Here is an 18,947-nt window from a genome sequence, read left to right on the forward strand (position 1 = left end):
TTAAACATTTAAGTCTCTGCCTTATCTGGAATATATTGTGACGCAAGAGTGTTTAAATCATTGTTAATCTTCAATCTTATAAAGGAAAAACAATTTTAAATAAAAATGAATCAAACGATCATCAGTACCAGAGATTCCATATCGATCTTTTCCTTTTCAAAAGTGCTAAAGTATTCAGAGAGACTAAGTCCTTCCAGAGTTTCTTGCAAAGTTAGGACTTCTTCATTTTCAACATCAAGGTCACAAGATTCATCCAAAGTCAGCTTTGGCTCTTCAGGAGCCTTAAAAAAAAAAGTCAAGAACATTGCAAAGCTCAGAAAAACTCCCATAAAATGTCTCCTGATCCACAAAAAATTTTAAAGAATTGTGCTCTATAGACAAATCATAATTTTAGGTAGTGTGTCATTCAAAGTTTGAATATTCTGATAAAGTATATAAATTTAACAAATCATGCTCCCATTTCCTAAAATAATTTACTTACCATATTTTTTAAACCATAAACTTTCTCTCACATTTAAATTTATAATCCATAAGGAAGAAGAGTGAGAAACTCAAACAACAAGCCACATGATTCCATTACACTTGTAAACCTCAGTGTATTCTGACATATAAAACATTTCAGGAAACAGCTCAGATTTTGGAAAATTGTTCAACTCCAACTCTAAATCTAAATGCGAATTGGATCATACCTGTTTTTCCTGAAAATGTGGCTGCTTCACAACTCCATTAGCAACAGCAAAAGGCCCAGGAGACTTTGATAAATTCAAATCTTTTTGATTAGACAGGATGTCAAATAATATTAAAGAACCTAAGAAAAAGAAGCATTTTGTTTTATAATGCTCTAGATATTTTTATAACACTAAATAAATTCTCCTACTTTTTTTTCCAAAGTCTGTAGGCAGAAGTCATACAAAAGTTAGACGTTAATTAAGATCTGACAATCAATATTCTTGTTTTACCAAACAGCAGAATAAATTAAAATATAAAGCACTCTTAGGTAATTCCTAGGAGAGGTAAGTATCAACGGCATAATCTAAACTCAAAGCGTTCATGTCTACCCTTTACAAAACTTAAACTCTCTAATTCTAAATCTCGCACTAACAATGGTCACTCACACTGAAAGCAGTGATAATACTAGAAAAATTATGTTTGAAATGTGGCTATTTGACAGTTTTACCTAAACTGTGACCAGCAACAGAGATTCCTCCTTTGAAGTCTGGGTTCCGACTCATAAAGAGTGCATGCAGACGGTTTATCTCCATTCCTACTTTTTCCACAATCGTCTGACAGTAGGTGGGGCTATTGTAAAATAAAATATCTAGCAAGGTTTCATTGGTAAAGTGACGAAACCGACCAATACTTGGTAAAGTGATTTTCTTAATATTCCTGTTTAGAAAGAAAAAAGAGTAAATGCAGTCAGTAGCCAGCTTAAATCTATGGATTTTTAAAAGTTTAGATTTTTATTTCTGAAAATACGAGTAAAAGAAGCCCATACGCTAACTATAAGTTGATTCTGTAGCCAGAGTTATTACAAATAAATCAAGATAAAGCAAAGAAGTTGCTATGTGTGCCTATAACTGTACTATGAATTTCGGGATTCTCTGAAGAGTTATCATAAAAATAAGGCACATGCAAAGATTTTAATTTTATTTTTAAAGAGAAAAGCCTACTCTTCCATCTTTCTTCCACTTAATAGGAAATCAGAGTACCTGACAAAAATCGTGGTGCAAAGGACAATAGAGAATGTAGCAAGGGGCAAGAAAGGAGCTGCATGGAATGAAAATCTTTCCTGATTTGAGAATGGCCATATTAAGGTTTATGAACATCCAGAGAAAGAAAACACCCTCATAATAGGGCCTACCATGGAATAACATAGAATGCTATTTGTAGGATTACAAATTGCAGTTTTATTAAACCCGTGCCTTGAAACATTATGACTTTCACTAAAATCCAGATGTGTTATTAGCCCTATGTCTCAGCATAAATATTATCTAAATCTGTGGTTCTCAATTGGGAACATTCAAAATTGAGTGGGCCATTTTCAGTTGTCAGTTACTGGTGAGTGCTGCTGGCCTTTAGACTAAGGATGCCACACGGCCTACAATGGATGCAGCACCATGGCATGACAAAGAATTGTCCTGCCACGTGAGTCTCCACTGAGGAACCATAATCTAAATCAGTGGTTCTCAATCAAGGGCAATTTTACTGCCAGAGGATATTCGGCAGTCACTACAGACATTTGCGGTTGTTACATCGGGCGGGGTGGTGCTACTGTTACCTAGAGGGTAGAGGCCAGGGATGCTGCTAAACATCTTACAATATACAGGACAGGCCCCAGTCTAAACCACTATAGATTAGAATAGTATTTTTAAACCAGCTTAAATTTCTTTGATTCTCTTAAATATTTACAATAGGAATACATACGTACACATGCACACGCTCACACACACACACACACACAGAAAAGCATCATATAAACCTAACAGCCAGTATTGAATCATATATCAGAGCAAGCATATAATTAAAATAAATTTGTTGAATAAATGTATTTGAAGTCATAATAAACTACTTCACATTATGGTTTGAATTCCGAATCTAAGCTCGACTAATCTAAAAAGTCATCAGAATCCACAAACCTGTCAACGCCCGTGGCATCCCCGCCCAAGGAGCTATGCCAGTGAACTGGAAGGAACTCCACTCTGCTGACCTTCCGATCATCTAAAGCTTTCTTGAAGTGTGTCTGCAGCAATTTGAGAGAAACCACCCTAAAATCATCCACTTAAAAAAAAAAAATCAGGGAAGACAAATTAAATTGATTAAATTTTCCTAGTTTGATAGGTAACCAGCAATTCCCGCCAATATGCCAGTATTTTTTAACACAAACTTTTGAAGGGAAAAAAAAATGATGACAAAATTAGTCCAAAAATAAAAAACTCCAACCTTTAAGAAGTTCTTTTCAACTTTTCATTATTTTAGAGGAATGTATAAATGACTGAAAAACGTGAGTTTAACTATGACTACTGGGAGGCAGCAGGGCAGCATGGGAACCGACTCTGGAAGCAGACTGCCCACCACAGGCTCCCTGCTCCAGAACCCACGGACCACGACATGGGAGAGGCGAGCTCACCCTCTGGGCCTCAGCTGCTCACCTACAGAGGGGATAACAGCGACAGCACCTAGACCCCAAAGGCTTACAGTGAGGGTTAAATGATGCACTACATGCAAGACACTTGGCACATACCAAGTATTCAATAAATATTAACTATTATTACACAGACATAAAAATAAAACTTCAAAAATCTACATAAACCAGGCAGAGTCATAGTTCCAATAACAACTTCTCACAACTAATTCACTTTAAATCGGCTCAACGCACAGGTGTTCCTAGTTGCTGGAAGTGCTCAGGCAGAGGATGTCTGTCAGAGAGGCTAAGTTATTTCCAGGAGCCCTTCTGATTCTTCACAGCCCAGAATTTTATGAGTTACATATGTCATAAGAGCAAATCAAGTACAAATTAATATTTCACAGTAATCATTTAAATCTCCTCTTACAGTCCCTCAGCCAGTAGTATACAGCTGGAAACTATCTTAAAAATGAACATTTAAAAGCCCTTCTATTAGTTCTCAAATCATTCCATGAAATAAAATGACTACCACTTACCACATTCAATAATGCTTCTAAAGCGCAAGTCACACACAGGTCCAATGCCATGCACCATGAACACCAAATGATCCACCTGAGGCATTTCCCCTACAAAAGAAATACATACATACATACAATGAGATGGGAAATTGTTTGGGTTTTCTTACTTGAATAGCAATATTCTAGATATCTCTTTTGTCATCACAAACTTGCCAAAGAAATTCATGACCCTTCAAGGCTAATAATCCTATTACCCTCTCAAATGAGAATAACAGCTCAAAGTCCACTTGGGAAATAACAGTGAACTAAACCAAGTGGAGGAAGCAGGCAGCCTCTGATCCGAGAGGCTATCAGGATATGACAACCGGCAGTTTTGTAGCTATAGAGGCTCCATAACCTTGTGATTTCTTCGGAAATCCTCAGGGCACTCAGCCCCACATGGAGACGCAATTTGCCAATATAAACTTTTAAATCTTTTCCCAAAATCCTTCCCTTTAATTTGTTAGATTCATACAACTATACAGTAATATCTCCAAGTTAAATGTACTATTTTACTTTAGTTATTTCATTCAGATTCATAATATGAGTACATTTGTTTTGTAATTTCATGAGACAACAAAACAAACACGAAGTATGTAATTGTCAACATAAAATCCATACTTTAAATAGTATAATAGGAGAAACCAAAACACATACACTGGAGCAGGGGTTGGCAATTCACCGCTCATTGGCCAAATCCTGCTCACTGCCTGTTTTTATAAATAAAGTTTTATTGGACACAGCCATGCCCATTTCTTTACATACCTTATAGATGCTTTCACAATACAATGGCAGAGTTGAGAAGATGCAACAGAGTCCACATGGCCTGCAAAGCCTAAAATATTTACTATTTGGCCCTTTACAGAAAATGTTTGCCAACTTTTGCACTAAAGTAATACAAATAAGATGAGGCATAACAAAACAAGCCCAAAAATATTGCCAAAAGCCTAGCAGTTTCAACAAGCAAAGTGCTGCTTTACAACAATACATATTTTAAAATCTGTATTACATGGTTTGTATATCAACAAAATTTTAAATTAAAAAGTAAATATATATAAAAGTAACAAAATTAAAAAGAAAGATATGTGCCAACCTGGCTGATTTCTGCATGTTATGGCAAGTAATCCTAATAACTGTTTCTTTTTTCATCATTCTAAAAAACGAGGCTAAAATAGAGAAGTCTAAAAATGATCTTGGTCCTAAACAAACTATACACACCATCAGGAATTTCATCAAGGTTATCATCAATTCCACGCTTTACAACCCTGGGCCTTGTCTGTCCGTCTTGTGTGGTTCCCCATTCATCTGGCACTGATGAAGGCTGGAACTGAACAATAACCTTCAAGATACAAGAGAAGGATTATGACAGAGCTCATTACCAAATTCATTTCTACTACAATTAAAAATAATTTATTTCAATACATAATAAACTACTTCATAGTATGGCTGGTCTATAAATCAAGTACCAATACTATTCTCCCAAAACCAATTTTGTAAGAGTCCTGCAATTGTTCATTAACCATTAAAACTAAGCAAATCAATACCATTCCTTCAAATGCTTATGGTGGAAAATAATACAACCAAATTGGAAGTCGTATATCTTGATTTAAAAATGTAATATAAAAATCCAGGTTTACACATAAGAAATTAAGGAAAAGTTACCTTGAACAGAGGAATCTTTGTTTTACAGAAACACTTAAGGCAAAATCCTTTAAATAGCAAGATTCCCAAATAATATACAAATTCAATTTGAATGCCAAAAACTGATTTGCCCATTACTTTTGAGGAAGACATATATTTTTAAATCAACTGTATAGTCATGCGTCACTTAACGATGGGGATATGTTCTGAGAAATGCATCGTTAGGTGATTTCGTGGCTGTGCAAACATCATAGTGTGTCCTTACACAAACCTAGATGGTATAGCCCACTACACACCTAGGCTTTATGGTATAGCCTACTGCTCCTAAACTGCAAACCTGCACAGCATGTTATTGTACTGAATACTGTAGGAAACTGTAACACAATGGTAAGTATTTGTGTATCTAAACACATATAAACATAGAAAGGTACAGTAAAAATACAGTATAAAGATAAAAAATGGTACACCTGTATAGGGCACTCACATGAAAGAGCTTGTAGGTTTGCTCTGAGTCAGGGAGTGAGTGGCAGCAAATGTGAAGGCCTAGGACATTACTGTACACTACTGTAGACTTTACAAACACTATACATTTAGGCTATACTAAATTCATTAAAAATTTTTCTTTCTTCAATAATAAATTAAGCTTAGCTTACTGTAACTTTTTTACTTTTACAAACTTTTTAATTTTTTTCAGCTTTTTGACTTTTGTAATAACAGCTTAAAACACCGTAAAGCTGTACAAAAATATTTTCTTTCTTTATATCCTTATTCTATAACCTTTTCTCTATTTTTTAAATTAAAAATTTTTTTTACTTAAAAAATTTTTTTGTTAAAAACTAAGACACAAACACACACATTAGCCTAGGCCTACAACAGGTCAAGATCATCAACATGGCTGTCTTCCTCCTCCAGAGCATCCTGTCCCACTAGAAGGTCTTCAGGGCAATAATGTGCATGGAGCTGTCATCCGTGAGAAGAATGCCTTCTTCTGGAATACTGAAGGACCTGCCTGAGGCTCTTCTTGAGAAGGTGTCACTCTTCAGAAATAAGTCCATGTCGGTTTGCTTGGTTTGTTTCTTTTTTTCATCATAGATTTGCTTATAAGCAGATCATGCACCATGAACATTCTTCTCTATTAATGAAAACCTTTCAGTGTTGGGGTCTATGTTTTCAAACTTTTAAAGGAGCTTGTTGAAGTCTGCAAAAGATTTTGCTAAACCCTTCAATGAATTTTCTTGGCGGTTCTTTCTCTTCTCCTTCATTTACCTTTTCTCTTGCTGCTTCTGCAGCTATGCATGCATTCCTGTTCCACTTCCAACAACTCTTTAGTCAGTTCCTCAGGAACCACCTCTGGGAGCTCCTCAATGCTATCCTCATCCACACCCAGGTTAAAGTTGTTTGCCATCTCAACTACAGCCTTGTTGATTTTTGCAACCTCTTCATCCTTGGTAAATTCTTTGAAGTCATGGACGAACCTCTTGAGTGACTTCTTCCAGATGCCATTTGTATACTCCTGGTGACATCACCCCAAGCCCAAGCAAGGTTCTTGATGTAGTCATACACGTTCTAATCCTTCCAGAATTGCATCAGTCTTCTCAGTGTCTTCCTCAGTTGCAGCAATAGCCTGCTACAAAGGTCCTCCTCAGGTAGTAGGCATTAAAGGCTGCAATAACTCCTTGACCCATGGGTTGGATCAAAGAGGTGCTGTTTGGAGGGAGAAATACCACCTTAAGATTGGGATGAAGATCACCAATGAAAGGAGAATGCCTGAGAGCATTATCAACAATCAGCAAAATCTTGAAAGGTTTGTTATTCTCCAAACAGTACTTCTCCATTTTGCTGGTGCAGCAGTTCAAGAGGGCATCTTGGAAGAGGAGCTGGGTCATCCATGACTTCTTACTGCTGCTGTAGTACACCAGAAATGTGTGCTTACAGATATGCTCAAAGGCCCTGGGGTTCTCACTGTGCCAGATCACAAGGGGTTTCAATTTCTAGCCTGCAACATTGCCCCCAAGCAAGACTGTTATCCTGTCCTTAAAAGCCTTGAAACCTGGCACTGATTTGGCTTCCTTACAGATGAAAGTCCTTTCAGGCATCTGTTTCTAGAATAGGAAGATTTCATTCATATTGAATATTTGCTCTGGCAAGGAATTTTCCTCCAAACTCAGCTTATCTAGAGTTTCCAAAAATGCTTCCGCTGCCTTCACATCAGCACTCACAGACTCACCACTCACTTCCACACGATGTAATGAATAACGACTCCTGAATCGTTTAAACCACCCAGAGCTAGCAGTAAATTCGACATTGTAGTATGGTCCAGCCTTTTCTCTCAACATCGCTAACAAACATTTTGCTTTGGCCATGATCATCAAGGTGCTGGAAGGGATACAATTCTGTGTCTGGCCTTCAATCCACGTCAGTAGAAGTTTCCCCATGTCAGATATAGACCCTTGTCGAATTTTTGTTAGTCTCATTGTCATCGATGAAGCAGATCCTTTAACAGCTTCTGTCACTTTCTTCTTGTTTTTCAAGATCGTAGCTATGGTGGAATGGGACATGCCTCACTGGCAAGCAATAACCGTCATGATTTTCTACCTTCATAGTCCTTAATCACTTTTCATTTCTACAACGTGGCCTCTTACCGGCAACATCAGCAGGGGATTTTGTACACTTAGGTGCCATGATGAACAAAACAACATTGGATTAAATCAAGCACAAGAGAAAATGATGCAATCAAGAGATGTGGTAAACAGGAGATGTATGAAGTTGCTCCCAGCATAACACAGCATACTGTCGTGCAGTAAACTTTTTTTGTAAGTAGAAAGAATACACTTTAAAATAATAAAAAGTACAGTATAGTAAATACATAAACCAGTAACAAAGTCGTTTATTATCAAGTCTTATATACTGTACATAATTCTATGTGCTACACTTTTATGACTGGCAGCGCAGGTTTGTTTACACCAGCATCGCCACAAACACATCAGTACAGTCACATGCCACTTAACAACGGAGATTCATTCTGACAGCTACATTGTTAGGCGATTTCGTTGTTGCGCAAATATTACAGAGTGTACTTACACAAACTTAGATGGTATAGCCTACTACACACCTAGGCTATACAGTACTAATCTTACGGGCCCACTGTCATACACGCAGTCTGTGGCTGTGCTACAAGCTTACAACAGTTACAACATCACTAGGCTACAGGAATCTGTCAGCTGGGTCACAATGTTAAGGGACCACTGTTCCATATGTAGTCTGTCCTTGACTGAAACATCATTATTCAGCACATGACTATATTATATTTAGCCCAGTGTCACACAAAAGTTTTTCTTAAAAAAAAATGCATCCAAGATGGTATGCAAAATTTTTGTGTTTGTCTAAAAAACAACAGGTTAAAAAAAAACAAAGGAAAAGGTCAAGAGTGGTTATCACCAAGAGGAAAAATTGGGGGAATGCAGAGCTAAGAGCCTTTTTTCATTTGATACCTTTTCATACTGTTCAAATTTTGTTGGCATATGAATATGTTTCTATTTTTATTTATTTCAATATCAATAAGGACTACAGATATAGTTAGGTTATAGATTACTTTTGTTTTCTTTTACACTTTTTTGAAATAAAAGAGAAACTACTGTATGCCAAGCACTATACTAGATGCTTTTGCATAAATAACCTCACTTTATCTAAAAATATGACCCTGGGAGGTAAATCTTATTGCAGGTAAGGAACCTGGAACTCAGAGAGATTAAGGATGGTAAATGGGAGAATCAGAACACCACTAATTAGTATCTTAAAAAAACAAGAAAAGTTCATGGAGACAATATAAATAAAAAGAGGAAGGACATAGTTTTACTTTCAAGGTTGAAACAGACCATCAAGGGCAGGGTGGGCAAAGGATGGCCTACAGGCCAAATGTGGCCTACCACTTGCTTTTATGAATAAAGTTTTATTGAAACAGACGCATTCATTGGTTTACATATTATCTGTAGCTGCTTTCAGGGTTACAATGGCAGAGTTGACAGCTGCAACAGAAAACACAGGGCCTCTAAAAAAGCCTTAAGTATTTCCTCTATCTTTACAGAAGTCTGCTGAGCCCAGATCAAGTACAAAAATGTTATCAAACAACTTCAGTGGTACATACTAAGCTTCAGTTAACATGCTGTCATAAACAAAAATTTCATGAGAAAACTTTAAAATTCATTTTTGTTTCTACAATCAAGGTGAACTATAGTAAGCCTTTAAAAGCAATGCACTTGTAATGAATATATCCCCACTACAGAAATTAATAAAAATGAACATTTATCAAACACATTCAGCAAAATAATTATTAAAATGAACCTAACACTTTAATATGTTACTATCATTACCTTTGGATTGTGCATAACAATTGTCTCTCCACTTGGAAACTCTAATCTACGGTGCCATTGATTCGTGGTTACAGCTTTTTTATATTCAGCCTGCAATAATGGAAACAACACATAAGACAAATCTACACCACATTGAGAGAAAGTGTGAAAGGAAATTATAACTATGATGGTAATAAAAATAACAGTAACAGCAGCTCTCATATGTCAACTGGTTACCATACTTGTTTACCACTTAATAAACATTACCTCATTCAATCAATACTCTCAATCACTCCTAAATAACACTATCCCCACTACATAGAGGAGAAAACCAAGGTTTAGACAGCTCATTATCTTCCAAGGGCTGCCGCAGCAAAGTACCACAAGCTGAGTGGCTTAAAACAACAGAAATTTGTCTAAGTTCTGGAGGCCGGAAGCCTGAGGTCAAGGCGTCGGCAGGGCCACGTGCCCTATGAAACCCAGAAGGAACTCCTGCCTTGCCTCTTCCTAGGGCTGGTGCTGTGCCAGCCATCGTTAGCGTTCCCTGGCCTACAGATGCATCACGCCAATCCTCTATTTTCATGTGTTGTTCTCCCTCTGTGTCTTAACGAGCTGTCTTCTTACAAGGATACCAGTCATTTTGGATTAGGGGCCCACTCTACTCCAGTATGATCTCATCATAACTAATAATGTCTGCAAGGACTCTATTTCCAAGCAGGGTCACATTCTGAGGTCCCGGAGGTTAGGACTTCAACATCATCTTTTTGGGGGGTTGGGAAGTGGGGGACACACAATCCAACCCCTAGTAGACATTTTAAGTTCGCAGTTGCACGAGATTACACACTGCTGAGTAGCAAAGTAAGAACTATAGTTCACGCCCACCCACAACTTTCTGACTCCAAAGACTTAACTGTTCGACCATTTTCCTCCTCTTCCTCCAGATGCACTACTCTGCTGTCTACAAGGCAAAAGCGAGGGCCTCCTGGAGAGAGATTCAGGATGAAGTAAGGGGGAACCTCTGGCACACCCACTGTCCAAAGTCTTTTTCAAAATTAATAACAATGACTACCCGACAATCAGGTCAAAACAGAAAGGGTTCTTTGCGTCTCCTGGACAGTCATTTAGTAACAATTCCTCTCCACCAGCCTCTATCCCTTTGACCCTCTTCCTCACTTTACTTTTTTAAATTTTAAACATATTTATTTATAATTTTTAAAAGCAAGATTACAAACAAAAATGTTTAAAGAAAGAAAGGTTTCACCATCTTAAGAATTATTTTCATTTCTTCATACTCCCTTCGCAATCCACAGCTTTATAATACACCTTGTCTGGTAAAGCAAGTGTCCACATATCTTCTTCCCAATGGTCTGGGTTACTCCTGACACTTTGACTTTCCATATAAAATTTACGAACAGTTTGCAAATTTTACCTAGAAAACCCTGATGTCATTTTGATTGGGATTACATAAAATTTATAAAATGATTTGGGAAGAAATGATATCTTTATTATACTGAGACTGTGCATCTATGAACATAATTATTAGCTACATTTCTTGAGATCATCTTTTATGTCCTTCAAATCTGTTTTATAGTTTTTCTCCATGAAGTTCACATATATCTTTTGTTCTACTTTTTTCCTACTTAGCCTGTAGTTTTGTTAGTGTGATAAATAGTATCTTTTGTCTTTATTATGGTTTCTATTTTGTTATTTCTATTGTACTGGAATGTTATTTATTTGTATATGTTGATTTTATATCCACAGACTCACAATGCCAACGGTAGAGGTTCTCCTGGTTTTCTATGTAACCAGGATTTTCTATGTAGACAATCACGTCATCATCAAGTTAAAGGTGTTTTCTGTTTCCAACTGTTCTGTTGTTTTATGTTAGTGCTGACGGGACAGGATCACCCACACAATACTGAGCAATACGTAGCAGCTGGTTCTCTTTTTCTCACTGGCTTTCTCACTTCCTAATCTGCTCTTCCTCTTCCCCGATCTGGTTTAGTTTCCTGGAAGTGGCTAACCAGGAGCTAAGGTCTCCCTAGGTTAAGAACAGCCATGTGCTGTTCAGATGGTCCGTCGTGGATAGCTACCCAACTCGCAAACCCAGTGTTACTCATTTATAATCAGATACAGTTAAAATAAACTGTATACTTTCAGATACTGCTTAGACTTGAAAATATATACTTTAGCTTCAAAATAATAGGACTAAACATTCGGCTTTGAGACATTATACTTTCAGTAGGATCCTATTGAAGGTACCAAAAATTAAAGTACACATTTGTTTGCTTAACTATTTAGGTCTAAAGTTAAGCTATACATATCAGCATTCCTTTACACATTTTTTCCTTTATTCAAATAACTAAAATTATGTTTTAGGAGACTGATGCCTCCTGATATTTAGTATTCCCAAGAACAAAATTAATTTTATGCCCTCTTTTCACTCTTTGCTCCTTTTTAACTAGGTTCTGATTCTGCTCTAAATCAGTGTTTTTCAAACTGTAGGTCATGACCACTAATAAACCGTAAAATCAACGTTTTAAGTGAAATGGAAAATATCAAAGTGAATGACACCTAGAAGAGTAAGTACTGCTCCATGGACCTTTATTTTTAGTGGTCTGTTAGAGCTGGCTCACACCAACTCACGAGAGCTGATCACATATCTCTTCTCAACTCTGTGTCCAGTAACACGATGTTGATAGCTTAAAATTGGCCATGGTGAGAGTATTTACACCATGGAAATCAGCAAATGCTACAAATCAGGGTTTTTTCTTCCCTGAAAACCAGTTTACCAAACACCACTGTTTCTGGTAAATAAATATACATATACATATGTGTATGTGTGTGTGTGTGCAAAATGTGTGTACTAAAGCTCAAATGTAAAACGTATTTCTTACTACAGGTTGAAAAGAGAAAAATTTGATGCCTCTGCTCTCAACAAGCTTTTTTTCCAATTTACGTAACTCAAACTAATCTCTTACTTCAGACCAACACTCGCCTTTTGGTATTGATTTGGTTATCGAATAGTATTTCATAGTCACTACTATAGAGATTAATATTTCCAGAGCAGGCACAATTTATAACAAGTAAGAATTGCATTTACAAATTTTTTTTAAAAAGCAAAATATACTCCACAAAAAATCTATATTATTATTAGAAAAATATGTATATGGATAAAGAAAATACATTTTGAATGCAGAATTTGGTTTGAAAGGATGTGAAGATTGTGGGTTTTTTTATTTCTATTAATTATACTATTATGTTCTTTGAGGACAAAACAATTTAGTAATTAATAGTCAGCTGTTAAACTTGACTGTCAGCTGCTAAACAGAACACAAGTCCTTGCTTGAAGCTATTCAAAATATAATCCAGGGAAGATTAATGTTTTAGAGCCCCTTTAAATGTTAATATTAGTGTTGTTTTAATGTTTAACGTTAGCGTTGGTTATCCAAGTTTTAATAACTACATTAAAAAATAGTAACTAAAATGTTCTATATCTCATTTCCCATGTATGCAACTGAATTCATTTAACTTATTTCAAATATTTAATACTCAACTAAGTATAATTATCACAAGAAATTAACACAATTATATAAAACATTAACCATCAGTTTTAAAACGGCTAAGCCTCATGACATTTGTTCCCATTCTATTTTGTATTTCTTTTCATAAATCAGAGGTTACTGTCAAGCCTTTCACTGTGAATTAATCTGAAAAGCGTCCATACGGTTGGCACGTGCTGTCAACAACAGATCCCAGCAGACTAAGTGCTTTTGAAGGTTTGATACAAATAGCTTCTCAGGTTTGTGAGGTGCCCCTGAAAACATTCTGCCTTGAGACACTGAGGCCACAATTAGCACCTCATGAACGATGGCACCACATGAAAAGCGATCTTCTTCGTGAACAGGATCAAGACAGGTCCCTTGCAAATAAAGTCTGCTCCACCATGAGTGGTGTTATGTGAGGCTCCAATGTATAAGGATCTACTTCGTTTTAAAGAAAAGCATAAAGGAATAAATAAAGCCCACGCACCTCCAGTTTTTCACTGAACTCCTCTGTGTAGGGAATAAATCTGCTATCTGTGTCCCCTTTGTAAAACCACGTGCAGCGTCTCACTTCCGCCGGCTCCTCTTCCCAGTACACGGCTTTCCTCATCCGGTCGTAGAGATAAACATCGTAGCGGCCCCCATCCGTGCCGAGGACCACGCTCTCAGGGTCTGGCTGGACTGCAGCACAAACCCCACATTTTAACCCGACAGTCACGAGACATGTTTAAAAGTAAGAAATAATGAATACGGTGACCAGTAATGCTTAAAGACAAAAGAATTAAGCTCATTTTTGTTTAAAAATAGAAGTTTAAGATTAATCTGTGCTGCTCAAAATTATGATTCTTCTTAAGTGAAGAAGAAACCGCCAGGGCAAAATTTTAAAAACATAATCATAAAATAATTCAAATAACTCATGGATTTTGTTTTTAAATCAAAGCAGCAATGCTCCATGAAGTACGTTTCTAAAGATATTAACAGGTGATTTTTAAGTCCCATGATGAAATATCATCAGGATAGACAAAGAAATATACTCCTATACTGCAAGATTTCTCAGAGCCTTAAGACACTCCTGTGCACTGTCTATCTCAAGAGGTGGATGTAGTTAACGCATTTCCAAAACTCACCTGACCGTGGAACATTTCTTTCAGAGCATCTTCAGGAACAAGAGTTCCAGAGGAAATACTTTACAAATGCCTAACTATAAATAAATAAGGGATAGGAAAATTGAAACCTGGATTACATGAACTACTCTATTTCTCTGATTTAAAACATTTTTAAACTAAAGAAGAAAATTACTAAAATATTTCTTCAAATTCTATCTCAAATAACTCAGGACTTGCATTCATAGCACCATCTTAAGGTACAGAGCCAGGTGAGGTCTACAAGGATTAAGGAAACTGACATTCACAAAAAGTAGGCCACGGACAAATACCCTTTATTTCTTTTCTTCCTAAAAGCAGACAGAAATGATGTATGATCAGTGCTTGCCTGAATTATAGATTTCTTCCAGATTCAGAGAGTCCAGCACACTGAAAGGCATCCATAGCTGTTTGTACTCTACCTCCTTGCAGTAAAACCAATGGGGTTGAACAGGTTCATATTGGCTTTGAAGTAAAAAAGGAGGTGGCACTTGCACGGGGGGACCCAGAGGTCTGGCAAGCGCCTGCTGCTGTGGAGGAGGGGACAGCCCTGACTGCACTGCAGGAGGAACCTGGAGGGGACAAAAAAGTTAGGACCATCACGTTTGTGCAAAGGAACAATTCTGTATCTGCTTCAGACCCAAACTGACATTAGTAATAATTATCCTACATAGACTTCTGGGCAACTATTTCGTTTAATAACTAGGCCCCAAAGCAATTAAAACTTTTTCTTAAATCTAACAAAACCCAAAATCAGTCATGAAGTGAAATGGACTTTCTCACGCTGATAGCAAAGTAAATTAATACCTTTACAGAACTCAATCTAGCAATATGTCTTCCGTGATTTATTTAATCTTTAAAACGTGCACATTCCTTGAGCCAGACATTCTAAGAATTCATCCTAAAGATATAATTGCAAAAACAAGCAAAAATTTATGTACAAGGATGTACACCAAAAGGTTATTCATACTAGAAAATCACTGGACACAATCTAAATGTCTAACAGAAATCTGATTAAACAAATTATTTTTTACTCAAATGCTGGAATTCCCTAGAGCCATTAAAAATGTTTTGGAAAAAATCTTAACATCTAAAAACATGTTCACAAAAGCCATATAATGTTTGTCTAGAAAAAGATAAGACAGACACATAACAAAATGAAAAGAGAGGTGATAGAGGGGCAATTTTTATTCTTTTGATTATTCTGCATTTTTCAAATTTGTTGCACTGGAAATACTTTTAAAGCCATAATACAATTATTTTAAAATTTTTTAATCAAAAATCATTTTGGGGGGGCTGGCCCAGTGGGATAGTGGTTAAGTTCACACGCTCTGCTTCAGGAGCCCAGGGTTCAGGAGTTTGGACCTGGGCATAGACCTATGCACTGCTCATCAAGCCACGCTGTGGCAACATTCCACATACAAAAAATAGAGGAAAATTGGTACAGATGTTAACTCAAGGACAATCCTCCTCAAGCAAAAAGAGGAAGAGTGACAACAGATGTTAGCTCAGGGCCAATCTTCCTCACCAAAAAGAAAAAGAAAAAAATCATTTTGGAATATTGTATCACTGCTAAATTTACTGAAGTTGATAACTGTACTGTGGTTATATAAAAGAATATCCTTATTCTTAGGAAACACACACTAAAGTATCGAGGAGTAAAGAATCATAATGTATCTAACTGACTTTCAAATGTTTTCCCCCCAAATTGCACATATTCAGAGTGCGAAAGGGAGACAGAAAGAATGCTCAAACTTGTGCCAGTGTGCACGTGCACAAATGATAGAAGGAATGGGGTAAAATGTTAATGATCAGTTAATCTGAGTTAAGGGTAATGGGGTGTTCTTTGTGCTATTTTTTTTGAAACTTTTCTTTAAATTTGAAATTACCATTTTTTTAAATTCTTAATTAGAAATCTTTTCAAAAATTTAATTAGCAAAACTGTAACTATTAACCATACTACATGCTATGAGTCTAGTTATTTTCCAATATGCTAAAATCCAAGATTATCAAGTGTCTGTGTATTAATGTGATTTAAATTAAACGATAAAACAGAGCCCATTCTCTATCCCCAAAGATTACACTCTGCTTATAATACTGCTACACTGCTTATAATACTGCTATCTCTGCCACACTGGGTTGGGTTCTCAATTCTTCCTTTTAATCATTTCCCTTTTTTGATTCAGTTGATTGCCCTTTGGAAGTCACTTGAATTAGCTGGGAAAAAAGCATAAGGGAATTTCATCAAATTTACCCAATGCAAATGTTATTCCATTACTCTCCCGGGATAGTTTGGCTGTCTAGATTCAAACTCCACAAATGTAAATAAAAGAAACTACTGAGTAATCAATTTTAGTCCCTGTAATTGAGTGGCTGATTGAATAGTATAATTAATAAATGAGAAGCTGGCAGTCTGTTAATAACTGCTTCAACCCTCACATGTCCCTGAGTGACATTTATTATTGGCATCTTACATTAAAATCTGGAAATACTGACATAAGTTAACTCATTAAAATAAATTACTACTTCCATAAATAGACACATAAACTAAAATATGAACCACTAAAATAAGCTACTTTTAAAAGAATGTTTACTTCAAAGCATGTAACTTACAAAGAATAGCTTCTAGAAATAATTTGTCATCATATGGATTATTAAAAGCACAGTGTTTTTAAAAACATAGGCTAAGATGAGAGAGAGATTAAAAATTAGAGTGAACAATTAGGATCTAAAACATGTCTCCCTACCGGTGGCGAAGCTCCTGGAGGCGTCTGGTACATCTGAACAGGGGGTCCGGAGGGTGGAGGAGGAGTGGGATGGCCTGGTGTCTGGCACTGCTGAAGCTGCGGGGGTGCAATGTAAGGATTCGCCCTGCTGCTCACAGGGGTATGGCGATATGGATTGTATCCTTGTTGCGGTGTTCCTTGGGGTGGGCTCCCAAAATTTGAAGGCGGGAGACTACTTGGCTGAGAAGGCAGATAAGTATTTATTCCCATCTGTGAAGAAGGTGGAGCACCATATTGAGCCTTCGAAACGGACGGTGAAAACACATTCGACATATCTTGGGATCCCGTTGTAAAAGGGAGAGCAGTCGGGGTCTTGGAGAATGCTGACTGTCCAGCCGATGCTGCTGTAGTTGGCAATGGCGACTGTCCAATATTCCCAAAAGGATCGCTACTGCTCGATACCTGAGAGAAGTAACTAAATGTCTGCGGGGTAGACGTGTGAGCCGAAGTCTGACCAAGGAAGCTGTCCTCCTCGCCAACATCTGTGGAGTCCTCTGAAAGGGAATAAGAGAGCCCAGGGTTTAGAGGGCATTCCACTGGTCTACAGATAGGATTTCACACTGCACACCTAGCAACTGTACCTCTGATTCTGTCGTTACAGTTCTGCAATACAGGAAAAAAATGAAAAACTTTTTTGAAAATTTTTCTTTGAAACGAAAAACTAGAAAATATGAATAAGAAACAACAAAAGGAGAGAAAAATTCTAATTCATTCATAAGCCCACCTCCCAGAGGCAACCACTGTCAACACTGTTAACATTTCGGTACATACCCTTCCGTACTTTTCAAATACATATAAATAGTTATATATTATTTATTTTGTAAATATATATTATACATATTTGTATATAGAAGACTTTAAAAACAGAAACAAAATCTATACCTACTATTTTTACATGTTATTTTGAATGCTTTTTTTCCTGAAAGAAGTAATTCAAATATTTTTCCACTACCCAAAAATACATAACTTTGTTTCTACAGTAATGAAAAGAAACTAAAGTATAGCTATTAACTGTTGACGAGAAGGGGTGTGTCAGAGCTCTTACCTACAAAGCACTCATTGTACAAATGAACACGTGGTATTTGCATTCCCAAGGGAAAGTACGTCAGTCATTACTTGCCATCCCTAAAATCACACAGTATCACAACCAGATAATCAGTCAGAGAGTATCAAATTGCTAGAAAGTCATTTTCTAACCAAAGGAAGTTCTCCTCACTTCCCTTTGCCCAAATTGATCTTCACTGCGGGAATTATCAACACCAAAGTATTTATCTTGTCTTCTGCTACCAAGCTGTAAAATAAAAACATTTTCCCTCCACATGGCTTCAAAAGTCCAGTCTACTCTTCCTTACCAAACTTTCATGAGCCCTTAGCTTGTTGAAACTTTCCTCCCCTTCCTAATCTTTTCCTTCTCCTATCTCATTTCCTCTTATCTCCTACAGCTGGAGGCATGAAGCCCAACAGACGGGTGGACCCACACCCAGCACACAGGCACCCCGTGACCCCTGCCCTTGAGACTGCCACAGGGGCCTTCTTTCAAGGTCCAGGCTCCTTCTTGGCCTCTGCTGAAGGAGGCCACTGGGCTCAGAACTTCTAACTTGAGCTTCTATGTTGCTCCCATTGTATTTCACATGCATCAACTGAACTAAGACGCTCCACTATTCAAAATACTCCTCTAACTAAAAATATAACATCACTTCCTGCACAAGGCCCTTAATCTGCTTGTATCCTTCTAGTTTTCTGATACATTCCAGCTCCCACCCTTTCTTTTCAGTCCCATGAACCGCACTGGACTCATCTGTA

General features: G+C 37.1%; 1 protein-coding gene across 4 annotated transcripts in view; it reads right to left on the bottom strand.

Moving 5' to 3' along the window:
* The window catches only part of SEC23IP (SEC23 interacting protein), a 43,725-nt gene that overhangs the window by 20,444 nt on the left and 4,334 nt on the right, over positions 1-18,947 (bottom strand). For 2 of the 4 annotated variants that reach the window (XM_014733271.3, XM_014733273.3), the window contains exons 2-11: positions 17,106-17,638; positions 14,708-14,930; positions 13,704-13,897; positions 9,693-9,782; positions 4,900-5,020; positions 3,661-3,750; positions 2,637-2,778; positions 1,178-1,386; positions 690-808; positions 129-281 (exon numbers count right to left, since the gene is read on the bottom strand). In XM_014733271.3, coding sequence (XP_014588757.3) covers positions 129-281; positions 690-808; positions 1,178-1,386; positions 2,637-2,778; positions 3,661-3,750; positions 4,900-5,020; positions 9,693-9,782; positions 13,704-13,897; positions 14,708-14,930; positions 17,106-17,638 — 1,874 coding nt within the window. Of the gene's footprint in view, positions 1-128; positions 282-689; positions 809-1,177; positions 1,387-2,636; positions 2,779-3,660; positions 3,751-4,899; positions 5,021-9,692; positions 9,783-13,703; positions 13,898-14,707; positions 14,931-17,105; positions 17,748-18,947 lie in introns of all 4 variants that reach the window. The other 2 variants (XM_070259844.1, XM_070259845.1) reach the window with 1 other exon arrangement.

The sequence above is a fragment of the Equus caballus genome, chromosome 1, assembly GCF_041296265.1.
Source record: "Equus caballus isolate H_3958 breed thoroughbred chromosome 1, TB-T2T, whole genome shotgun sequence".
NCBI lineage: Eukaryota > Metazoa > Chordata > Mammalia > Perissodactyla > Equidae > Equus > Equus caballus.